A 12,359-nucleotide genomic window follows, 5' to 3' on the forward strand; every position below is an offset into this window, starting at 1 on the left:
CCTACAATAAAGTAGCTTTATTCTAAAGTAGTATCCTCTTTTCTTAATTTCCTTCCTTCTTACAGAAAGTTTGTCTTGGAGTAGGGATGTAAAGCCCATGTTTGATCTGTCTTGTCTTTATTTTGTACATTAGTTTGTGGTGATTTTTTATCCTAAAGATATCAAACTTAGGATATCTTACAAACAAAATGTTAACATAAAGTCTTTAAAATATATATATTGTAGCAGGACAACTCATAGACTAGTAAATACATTATTATTGTGAGAGAACATAATTTTACAAGAAAGCGATATTACAGGCCACGTTAAAGAACCAGAAGAGTTAAAGACCATTACTCTACATCACAGGTGTCAAACTCCAGTCCAGGAGGGCCACTGCCCTGCAAATTTTAGGTGTGCCTCTGCTGACCCACACCTGAATAGAATAATTAGGTCCTTAGCAAAGCTCTGGAGAATTTATCTACACAAGATACAAACACTGCAGTGTTTTGTATCCGCCACATCTAAACATTGCAGGGCAGAGGCCCTGCAGGACTGGAGTTTGACACCCCTGCTCTACATTGACATGACGACATACTTTATGTTAGCCTCTGATGTAACAGGGTAGAATAATTAATATTTTATTTGCTTAAATTTGTGTTAAACCCTGGTTAGTCATGTGACACTGCCATGCAAATTTTATGCATTTCACTTCTTTGATGAAACCAGTCATAACCAGAAAGCTAAAACATATCAACTATTTGTGCAAATTGTTAAACATGTTGCTATGGTAATAATTCCCTTTCAAAGGAGTGGACTGGTGCAGGGAAACGGGTTGAATTGAAAAAATGGACTGGAACACATTGACCCATTAAAGTTCAGAGAAGCCTGTGCCTATTTGGTAGGTTTGGCATGATGCTAAACTTTGGATGGTTGTAGTTACTGTACTGTATAATCAATAGTGAGTTATATTAAAATCATGATAAATGAACACACAGAAGACAGATGAATAACTGAACAGAGAATTTATTTTGTGAAGATTGTTCACTTCTTTGCCGCCTCCTTTTGGAGCTTCATCACCTCATGCTTGATGATCTTGTTTCTCTACACAAATAAAAAAATAATGCATTGATTAATGTATTGCTTCAAAGTTATTAACTTCCTCTGCACATGTTCAAATTAATAATTCATAAGCTTCTGTTGGCGAAATCACACAAACCACGGCAGCATGAAGAAACCATCTTCCTCACCCGTTTTAAACTACATTACACAACAGTTTGCACATGTTTAAACTTATGCTAAATATAAGTTTGACCGTTTACATAAAAATACATTGACAATATCAAAGTCTTAGTGGAAATATTTAAAATAAAAGTGGGATTCTGCTTTCAGAAAACATCTGATAAAAGCATTTTCAACAGATCAGATCTGTTGGAATGTTTTACAGCGTTTATGTTCTGAGGTTCAGATTAAAACCAACAACTTACTTCAATTCTTGATCAATCACTGCTTATGGATTTGACTTTGAACAGCCTATCTATATATGTTGTGGCAGTTCAAGGTTTTGAAACCATAATCAAAACGAGGCAATTCAAAATGTATTATTTTTTTAGTCTGATTTCATTGTTTTTGATTACATTCATGACTCTGCTGTTAACATTTTCAGAAATCTGCTTTCCCAGACTGAGAAGAATCAGTTGCTCAGTGGTAATTTACATAAATAATGTGGTTTGTGAGCATAAAGTGGAAACGCAGAATGGACTAAGGTTCCAGGAAGTTCTATAAAAACAGCTTTCAGGACCTCACTGTGAAAATGTGTGTTTTGTGTCACTAATCTGAACTTCCTAATTGAGGTGGCTTCTGTCTGTTGTACTCACCATCCTTTTGGCCTTCATCACCTTGTAGCGGTCAAAGTCAGACATCTTGGCCCTCTGTGAACATGAAGATTCATAGGTCAGAGACAGAACTTATTCTTCATGTCAAAAATTCCCTCTTTTCAACACTCAAATATCCAGACTTTTCCATTTTTTTAAAGTACATATTTTGGCTTTTAATATGGAACCTGGAAAATCCTGCAAACGGTGGAAGCTGATCAACAACATCAACTCACTTTAGCATCGTTAAACAACTCAAACTGAAAATGTTCCAGTGCTTTCCAGGTCTCAATCATTTAAAAATGATCCCAACAGACTCACGGTGAAGCAGATTTATTTAACATACACCCCTACAGGTTTGTTAAACTTCCACCACTCCAAAGACCTTTTTACTTTTCCCAACAAGTTGATATATTTTTCTAACTACAGGTTAGGAACTATTACGGATAAATTCACTGAATATCTATTTGAGAAAAAAAAAATTAAAATGAATACTTTAACAAAATACCTGAGATTAAAGATGAGATTAACTCGCTGTTAACTTTAATTTGGTGAAATAAAATGGAACGATGGACAACATTTATTGTGATAAATTTCTCATCATAAGAATTTAGTTGTCACAATAAATTACAACTAACGCCATCGAAACCCCTAAAACTGTCTGTTAATTTTACCATTTTATTTCTACTTTGTTCAATGAGTGTGTCAATAAATACATGTACATTTGAAAATATGACTAAATGCCGTTACTATGTGCAGCTCATTACACTGCTTTGTGTGACTGGTGTCCTAAAGAAGCGCATTACACATGTGTGGTTCTTAACATCTTTATTTGTGACTGATAAGTAGTCAGTCATACAGCTACCCAAAAAACAAGTAATAAAAATCATTATTACAATAGTACCACATAAAATCATGATAAAACTATAAGTCCATTTCGCCCACCCCTAATAATATTAAAACAGAAAGGAACTTTTAAAAAAAACAACAAAACAAAGACAGATTGTGACATGATTTTTACCTTCTGTCTGGCCTCGATCTTCTTGGCCCAGCTGCTCTGAGACCACTTCTCGTTGACTTGGGCCTTCTCCCAGGCTCGCCTCACAAACTTCTGCCGGGCACTGGGAACCATCACACACATTAGGAAACACACAAAGTCTTTCTACATTAAAACATGTCAGACAGTGAAAAGGGGCCCTGAAAGCTACCTACATTTATTTGGAAGCCAACAATAACCTGCTGAAATTCTCATAAAAGGATGTCAAATAGTGCAGTTCAAAACTATAAAGCAAGATACATAGTGCTGGCGAAGGCAGTCACAATGTTTTCATGAAACAATCTTGTACTATAACATTCTCTCACAAACACAGAACGCAAATTTTTGGTGAAAGAAAACTAAAGCAGTGATTCTTGAGAATAGGGACAAAACAGGTCCTATGGAAAAACACAAAATTTGAATAAAATATAAACAAAATATTATTTTTTCAAATATCTGACTAAACTAACCTGGGTCATGTGAGCACAACAATGTATATTTTCCAGGTATTTGCTGAATATTTTTTTATTTTAAACATTGTAGTCGGTGGATTATGCCTGTAAAAGCCCTTGTCCAGAAGCAGAACTCAATAAATTATAATAGTTTAAAATAATTAAAGAAATACTAAAATTCTATATTATGACAATTAAGTATAAGTAGTCATATAAATAATTATAAAGGTATCAATATATTGAATTAAAAATCATTTTTATACATTTTCCAACTCCATTGAAATTTGTCCCTAGTTTTTGTCAACACCGTCAGAAATTAAAAGAATGTAAAAAAAATCAGGCATTATTGGGGGGCACCAGAACTTCTGAGGACCCCATGACCTCTTCCTTTGCTAAGAGGGCTAGTTAGCTCTGGTTGGCTTATGTTATTCTTCAGTTCTTTCTTCTTTTTATTCCTAAGTTTTTTGTCACAACCATGATGTGTCCACACCATAACTGACAATTTACAAAACTTTGATGAAATTTTGTGAAATAAAAGATTAATTTTGGTATAATGTAAAGATTTCATGGACCTGATGAGCTACAATATGGCCTCCTTCAGAATAACATCATATAAATAAATTGAGATAGTTTGGCTTTTTGTCAACTCCATCAGTTTTTGTGACTTTTCAGTGAAATTGTTGTCAAATCTCACTTAAATTGCAATTAATTAATTTTAACGTATTTTACATAAATTGCATTACTTCACATGTATCAAGTTTTTCATTTTACTCACTAGTTTGTCACCACCTTCAGTTCTGTGTCAACTCCGTCAGATGGACTTTTTGTTGTTTTTTGTTTTAAATAATATTTATTTTGTTTCTTGAGAAGCATTTGTCTGCAAATGAGTAAAAATATCACTAATAGGGTTATTAAAAATTATTTTTTATTTATTTTTGTCAGATGGTGATGACAACGTTCTAGGTCAAGTCGATTAAAAATGTAATTTAAAAGAAAAATGTTGCAACTCGGAGCCTGCACCTTAGCATCTTTACATTTCCAAAACATTATTTGTCATATTTGCATACATAAGGTTGAGAAATAACAAAAAAAAATTATGGGAAAATTAAAACCCATTTTGTCCCTATTCTCAAGAATCACTGAAAGATGCAGTCGCAGTAATTTTCTGCAGTGTTTGCAAAACAAAGCTGACATGTGGTTGAATCTCATTCTTACTCTGCACCCATAATGACCGAATCTTCAATTTTAAGTACAGAGGTGTCTGAGCTCACCTGTGAGGAACTTTGATGACATAGTCCGTGAGCTGCATGCATTTGAAGGGCATGGCTTGCCTCTTCACACCTGTGCAGGGACCGTCAACAAGCGCCTGGAAAGTGTAAAGGCGAGTTTAAGTTGATTAAACTGTAGCTCTGCCCCAAGTCAATAATGCAAAATCTTCCAACTACTTACCCTGTTTTGGTCAATAACATCGACAATGGCCACCAGCTTGCCAGCATGGGGACCAAAAGATATGTAGGCGACACGGCCGATCTCTACAAAGCGTTTGAACACCTAAAGAAAAAATAAAAATGCAGACACAACTCAGTCTGAGTACATGATATTATCCAAACCGACTGCATGAAAATGAATCAACTTATGTCATGACAAGCAGACAATATTATAGTGCGCGTATAACAGCACTGTACAGCTTAGCTGGCGTCGCTAATGCATCGTTTTTAACACCAGCAAAATACAACTGTGAACCTTAAAACAAGCAACTCAACAGGAAAACACACGCTTAATGAAACTGAAGTTATACATGCATAAATAGTGTTCTTCAAGCCATCACCGGATAGATTTGGGCCTACACGGCCTGATAGACCACGTTGTGTTGCGGATAGTAGCCGACAAACTTCGACACGGCAACAAAATTCCTCACAGACTAACCAGACTTTACAAAACGTCTCATTTGTAGGTTTATAAGCATCTAAGTAAAGCGTGTGGAAACTTCGCCGATGTGAGAACCTCTAAATAAGGCGAAATTCAAGTTAAAATTTCTCCGTCTCTCATGGCGAACTCACCATGATGGCAGTCCGGGAGCAGAAAGGACGTTACAGCTTCCGCTCGGCGCTCATACGACTTCCCTTCGCTACACGCATGCGCAGTGAGATAATCATGAAGTTATAGACAATAAAGCGTTTATAAATATGTACACGCACCGTGACTGTTGATTATAGTTGAAAATACAAAACTAATAACAAAATTGTCATCTTGGTGTATTTAATATGTGTTATTTACACCCTGGAACGGCTTAATCAACATATGGCGGCGTAATACTTTTGTTGCCTTCATAGGATATAAGATGATTCCAACGTCAGCAAAACTACTAAATTCAAACCTAAATAGGGGTTGATAGCTACAGTTAACCGAGGAATAGTTTCTAAGTCAAAGGGTTTCGTTAAAATAGAGAGCCTGTTGACTAGCACAACGTCAAATTGAACAAGAGTATTTGTGTTTACAATATTCCGTCGGTCCCTAAAGGCAGCACGAAGGTGTGGTGAAACCGAACAAAGTGCGGAAGTTCATTTCTAGCAACAGGACGAGCGAGGTTTCTGCTCTCAAGCTAACAGGTCTAATTTGTTGACATTCTTAACAACTATTTGTTAAAGGTATGTAGACGATCTTATTTTTAACTCATTTGTGATTATTTCAATTCCGCGTTGGGTCCAAAACTGTTAAGTTACATTTCGAAATATTTTACTTACCAAAAACATAAGGAAGTGAAAAATAACATTTTTAAAGTAAAAATGCCCAAATTTTATGTTTTAGGTAGATCTGAGATATATTCTTAAAAGAACGAAAGCGGAAAGTCGAAAGGTTTTTAAGGCTTCCAACTACAGGAAGTGAAAACAAATATGGCGTTTTAAGGAGTGCCTCGTTTGTTGCGCAGCTGAAATTTTCTAAGCGGTTTTTTCGTACAGAATGTTTCCATAATTTAAAAAAAAATCTGTTCAAATATTATATAATCAAACGCAGACACATTAAAGGTAGCTAAGGTGGAATAAAATGTTATTTAGTTTTTTCTCAACCCACTTCGCACCGTTTTATAATAAATGTAATTAAAAGTAAACTATAGAAGAAGCATATACTTGATGCTTTCCCCCCTATAATTTCTGTAAAAAAATTGCTTCAAATATGTTATTCTTTTATCCTTATTTAATTCCCATAAAATGTATCTTGTATTTTCCGTGAGCGCTTGAAAACCGCAGTCACATTCCTCTTACGCACACAATCTTGCCAAATAAAGCTGGCTAGGTTCTGAAACTTATGCTGTTAAAAAAAGACTTCTACCGTTTATGTTAATTTTATATTTTCTCTGAAGAACTTTTTTTGTTTATTCGTGTTATTGTAGATTTGTTTCTACTGACTATTACGATTTTATATAACACTACTTAAAAGTCAAAATTGCGTAAGACTAACATGGATACTTTCTGAGCTGTTTTAATTAAAATTTAATTGACTCTGCTTAGATTCATCATTTGATTAAGTTATTCTTTATTTTTAATGTATTTATGGTGTTTCTGTTTACAATATTCCTTCAGTCCCTGAAAGCAGCACGAAGGTGTTAAGAAACCGTTCCAAGTGCGGAAGTTCATTTTCAGCAACAAGAAGATCGAGGTTGGTGTTCTCCAGGTAACAAGTTTAATTTATACAAACACGCCAATGTGGATTTATTACTCTTATTTTCATTAGTTTAAATCGATGCAGAAATACTGACAATAACACACTTACAAAATAAATCCAAAGTTTGTGTGTGTGTGTTTGTGTGTTGTTTAACACACAAACACACACACATAGTATATTGTTAAAATATACTATCATTATGAAATAATTTTATAAAGTCTATTAAAATTGGCCTATTTTTTAATGTTTATTTTTTATCAAATTATCTTTGTATTTTATATGTATATCCATATTAGAAGAATATCTATTTATTTGCTTCTTGTTGTTTAAATTGACAGCCAGAATGGAGAAGTGTCAAATGTAAGTACCAGTTTTCTCTTAAACTTGAGGTTTTGTAAACTGATATGAAAATCCGTCAGTGTGACTTTAATTGTGAGTCATACAAATAGTTTCAGTATGTGACTAGTCTGAGTCAGTCTGAAAAATATTCCACCACAGCCGTCCCTTAGAGGTTATCAGGATTATTTTTTAACATGTTATTTTTACAAATAACTAAGATTCGGCAGTTATTTTTGCTATTTTGTTTATTTGGTGTAGTGGGTCATATCTTGTGAAAGGGAATTATTCAGTGTGTTTGCCCTTGGATAAATAAGTAGAAAAGTGAAAACACACTTTTTGGCACTAGATAATGGGTGGAGAATATTATGACAATTGGCTGCTGATAGTATTGGAATAATAGACTCAAGTTTAAAATTTCTTCTAAATATGTCTTTGAATATGAATTGCATAGAACGTATCAAGTGGAATTAGATTTGCAAAGTAAACTTGAAGGAGAAAGCCCAGAAATGTCTTAGGAGTTCTGTGTGTAGAACCATGCGTGTTGATGTAGTTCGGCATTTAATTTGAAGCAGCCTTGGTTCTTCATTTGGAGCTGTTCCTGGGACGTCAATCTGGGAAGAAGCCTCTTGCATAACTGATGACAAGATACACAATCTGCCCTGAATAAAGTCCTCAGGATAACCCCAGGAGGGGATAGATGACCCCAGGAGGGGATAGATGACCCCAGGAGGGAATAGATGACCCCAGGAGGGAATAGATGACCCCAGGAGGGAATAGATGACCCCAGGAGGGAATAGATGACGCCAGAGTGACCCTGTTTCAGCTGGGACCTGACCCCGGATCAGTACGTTCTGGGAATCTGTTGCGCTTTTCATGGCTGAAATGTTGTGGACTCAAGTCGTTTGGCTCTTCTTCTTCTACAAGGTACAGAGGTGAAATAAAAGGACCTTCCGGCTCTTAACACCTTAAAGGTAAATGGATTTTGAATATTTGCACTACATTGTTCCAAAATACAAGCCGATGACAGAGTGTCTGAAAAGTAAACGAAGATAAGCAAATTCTTGTGCTGACAAGTTCTAGTTGGGCATGGATCACAAACCCCGGGTTTCATAAGGAGTGAGAAAATGTATCTGATCAAGTGAAAACATGAGGGATCCAACCCCGTAGGATCAAATGATGGATCAGTCTCCTGGAGGATGAAGATGAATCAAATTCTTTTGGACTATGTACCATAAGGTCTGGTTAAGTTTGCTCATTTTCCATATCATAACTTTGCTCACTTACTGAAACTTGGATTAGCGTGTTCTTGTTTGTTGTAAAGACTTCAGCTAATGTATATTATATATATATATATATATATATATATATATATATATATATATATATATATATATTATACCTGTATAGCAATAAAAAATGTTTTTTTGATTTTCTTTGTTTTTTTAAGAGTTTCACAGTTGTATTTTGAACTAGAATTTTTAAAGTTGAACAGCGGAAAATTGTTTTTTTCCACAATAGATAATCTATGGAGTGTTCTTGAGGGAACGATGAGTTGCCAGGTCCAATAATGCAGATGGACACTTTTAAAGTCTTGTCCAGGGACACTTTGACCTGTGATGTAAGGAATCTGGAATTGAACCAAAACCTTCAAATTTCAAGATGACTACTTTAGCCTCTGAGCCAGGAGCATCAACCTAGTGTACATGGAAATGAATATACTTCTCAGTAACATTTAAATTGGTCTTATGTGATATTCTTATTTTTAAGACATAATTTTGGGTTTTCATTTTCATTAAATACTGGCAGTCTTGGTCTCACCCTGCTGTTTTGAACATACATGCAATGTGCTTTTTTTAAACTGTAACACTGTGGTGATCTGTGTTTCTGTGTATTTATTTCTTGGTTTTTCTGTGTCCTGTTCCCCGGCAGTCTCTGTGATGTCCTGCCCTCCTTGTTGATTGATCCCAGCTGTGTCTAGTTCCCTGATTACCCTCCCTGTGTATTTGTACCCACCTGTTGTCGGGTCCTCGTTGTACTTCATTGTTTCGTTGACCGTCAGTTCCTGGAGTTCCTGTGTTTGTCATTAAATGTACTTTTACTATGACAACCTGGGCTTCCCGGCGTCTTCCTCACCTCCATTATCCACACATGACAAACACTCCACTGATGGAACCTCATTGTACAATGTGACAATAATAAAGTTTTTCTTTTTTATTTAATTTTCTTGTTTGGTAGTGGCTGCAACTCCACGTAGGTATAAAATGTGGTAAATATTTATTTTTCTATTGGAATGAGAAGATGAAGAGTCACTTTTGGGATGCTTTTGCGAAGGACAGCATTGGACAAGCTATATTCAACCACAAAATCACTGCCCTCAGAGCAACTTAAAGTTCCCAGCAAATCTACCCTAACATACATATTGGATGTTGGGAAGAAGCTGGAGTACCTGGTGAGAAACCACACATGGGATTGGGAGAGCATGAAGACTCCATATAGGAAGGCCCCTTGCTTCAATAGTTGTTAAATAACCTTCAGAATGTGGATTAAAGAAGAAGTTGTGGAATTTCCTGGGATGGTGATCCACTCCTCCAAAGTGGATGATGTTTGTCTAAGGACTCTATTTCCACTGGAGCAGGTGGAAGAAGAGGGAGAAAAATAAAACCCAGAACTCAAACCCAAACTCCAGATCCCATACCCGTTGTCCATTATCTCTGAATAAACTAATAGAACTTGAAGACGAAGGGCCAAACATCATTATTGGAAAAATAAAATAAAATAGAACAGATGAGAATTAAAATGGGCTTTTCATTATTTAAATTGAGAAAAAAATGTGAAATAAGGTTGGTTGTGTTATTTGTAACATGCTTTTTGGGGTATTTATTTTTTTTGTTTCTCAGATTAAGATTGGAAGATATCCGACAACGCAACGGAAAAAGAGGTAGAGCTCATACAAATCTATCTGTATTTGAAAATGAAAAGTTTTTGTTTCTTCACAAATTCCTGATGTCTGTGATATCCTTCAGATCCAGATTATCTGGCTGTGGTGTCAAAGTTTGTGTCTGAAAAAAGATGCGAAGAAGTCCCTCTGCGTTGTCCAGTTGGGGCCAAACTGACCATTGGATCTCTGGAGGACACAGAGTACAAGGACAGGCCTGCAGTGGTGAACGGATGGGGAAAGTTTTATCTTCCCAAACCAACAAAGATGGAGGTCATAGGCTATGCAAAGGGAACAACATACCCATGTGACCAGCTTGTCCTGATGACCTGTGAGGACCAGAAGGTGTACGGCTTTGATGGAGAGGAGCTGCATCTAGTGGCTTCCTCCCCGAGACAGATGGTCAGAGAGGGAATAGCCGATCCTGCATCCCAGAGTTATTACCCTGGGGAGGCCTTCAAAGACATGGTTAGTGATTGGCTGGGAATGTGTGAACATTGATCCTGAATGGCAGCCTGGGATCCCTAACCATATTGGGTAACACTTTATTTGACGGGTTGTGAATAAGACTGTCATGACATCTTCATAAACATGACATAACACCTGTCATAAACATGAATAAGCCTTCATGAATATGACTGTTGTCATAAAGTGTTTAATTTTCTTCAACCAAGAAATGATCTGATATAAATTTGTTATAAAAGTATTACTGATTAAACTTTAGCTTTAATAACATAAAGCTACATCATTTTTAAAGTTTAATCAGTAATACTTAAATAACAAATTTATATCAGATCATAACCAAGACATTTTGAATGTCAACTTTGTTTTAAAAGTGTCATGGTTTACCCAATGACACTTTATGACTACATATTCATGAAGGCTTATTCATGTTCATGACAGGTGTTATGTCATGTTTATGACGATGTCATGACAGTCTTATTCACAACCTGTCAAATAAAGTGTTACCCAATATGTTTCATGCTCAGACCAAAGAGGACTGGTCGAAGGTGGAGCAGGGCCCTGTGGGGAAAAGGTTGGAAGAGGAGCATCGTAATCTGGTGGCTTCTCGCAAATCCGATTTCCTGAAGAATCTCAAAATCATCAGACAAAGACAGAGGTGGGTATCCTGTTAAGTTGGGCGTCAGAATAAGTGATGAAACATGAAAAAGTTTCATACATTTAAAACACAAACATTCTTTTTTACAACTTTGAGCTATCTTTCTTTAGTTGGCCCAACTTGAGGCATGAAAGTACTACTGTGTGTTGCATCTCTAAATATGACTTAACAGTTTTAGACTGAAACTGACCAGTAAATGATACTGGATCCTCCTACAGATGCGAGACCAACTTTTAGGTTCAGCTGGATTTATAAAAAGCAGTGGAGCACTTCATAGTACTGGGGTAAACCCAGCATAGTAATCATTTTCTATTCTCTTCCCTGCAGGTGTCATCAGCAGAATGGCAACATCCTCCCCAAAAGCAACGTGACTCAGCTGCAGAAAGGTGGAACGTGACTAAGTTTTTGTCATTCATGCAGCTCAAGGTTTCAAGGAACAACTAAGCACTTTAAATGTTTTTGTTTCTCTATGGATGTTTTACATGACTTTAAGAGTTATTACATGTTTTATGAAATAATAAATAACATAAACTGTCTGGTGTTTTCCGCCTCTCAGCAGAACAGTTGGGGACCAATCAGATACAGTCTAATAAATGTATCTGCACAATCTAACACTGTAATGGTTCCTGCCTGACTTTGACAGAGCTGCTACAGTCCTGTCTGTAATAGTTTTACCTGACTGATGACCTAGATCAATTAGATAATCTGATCTGGAACCTTCTATTATGTCATCTGGCCAGTAACCAGCTGGCAATTGTTTATAATATTGCAGTACAATACAGTATTGAGATGTTAGACACTAAATTATTTTTCAGAAACACTTCTCAACATGAACCCTAATTTATCTGGGTTTATTCTTCTTAAACAAAAACAGTTTTGAGGCTTAAACCCTGGCTGTTAACATTTTTTATGTTAATTTTTATCGCTCCTCAAAAACTGTTGTCATATAGACCGAAACTTG

The 12,359-nt window shown here is 36.0% G+C and overlaps 2 protein-coding genes across 6 annotated transcripts; one reads left to right on the forward strand and one right to left on the reverse strand.

Moving 5' to 3' along the window:
• Window positions 1-987: 987 nt before the first annotated feature.
• rpl14 (ribosomal protein L14) lies at window positions 988-6,109 on the reverse strand. 2 transcript variants are annotated; one of them, XM_081612236.1, is made up of 6 exons: window positions 6,086-6,109; window positions 4,791-4,892; window positions 4,613-4,707; window positions 2,875-2,974; window positions 1,857-1,910; window positions 988-1,083 (listed from the first exon to the last, which is right to left on the reverse strand). In XM_081612236.1, exons 1-6 carry the CDS (start codon window positions 6,092-6,094, stop codon window positions 1,024-1,026), a joined length of 420 nt encoding a protein of 139 aa, XP_081468362.1. In that variant the 5' UTR covers window positions 6,095-6,109; the 3' UTR covers window positions 988-1,023. The 2 variants fall into 2 exon arrangements, with proteins under 2 accessions (XP_081468362.1, XP_008419678.1); XM_008421456.3 differs by lacking the exon at window positions 6,086-6,109 and adding an exon at window positions 5,402-5,510.
• On the forward strand, window positions 5,837-11,934 carry LOC103472078 (uncharacterized). 4 transcript variants are annotated; one of them, XR_014089626.1, is made up of 8 exons: window positions 5,837-5,989; window positions 6,923-7,013; window positions 7,343-7,364; window positions 10,241-10,281; window positions 10,367-10,746; window positions 11,268-11,398; window positions 11,726-11,859; window positions 11,893-11,934. XR_014089626.1 is itself a non-coding variant. In XM_081612229.1 (7 exons), exons 3-7 carry the CDS (start codon window positions 7,348-7,350, stop codon window positions 11,793-11,795), a joined length of 639 nt encoding a protein of 212 aa, XP_081468355.1. In that variant the 5' UTR covers window positions 5,837-5,989; window positions 6,923-7,013; window positions 7,343-7,347; the 3' UTR covers window positions 11,796-11,934. The 4 variants fall into 4 exon arrangements, 3 of the variants coding, with proteins under 3 accessions (XP_081468355.1, XP_081468356.1, XP_081468357.1); XM_081612229.1 differs by having other exon boundaries at window positions 11,726-11,934; XM_081612230.1 differs by having other exon boundaries at window positions 7,347-7,364; window positions 11,726-11,934.
• Window positions 11,935-12,359: the final 425 nt, after the last annotated feature.

Source organism: Poecilia reticulata, chromosome 11 (genome assembly GCF_904066995.2).
Source record: "Poecilia reticulata chromosome 11, P_reticulata-male-v2, whole genome shotgun sequence".
In the NCBI taxonomy this organism is placed as follows: Eukaryota; Metazoa; Chordata; class Actinopteri; order Cyprinodontiformes; family Poeciliidae; genus Poecilia; species Poecilia reticulata.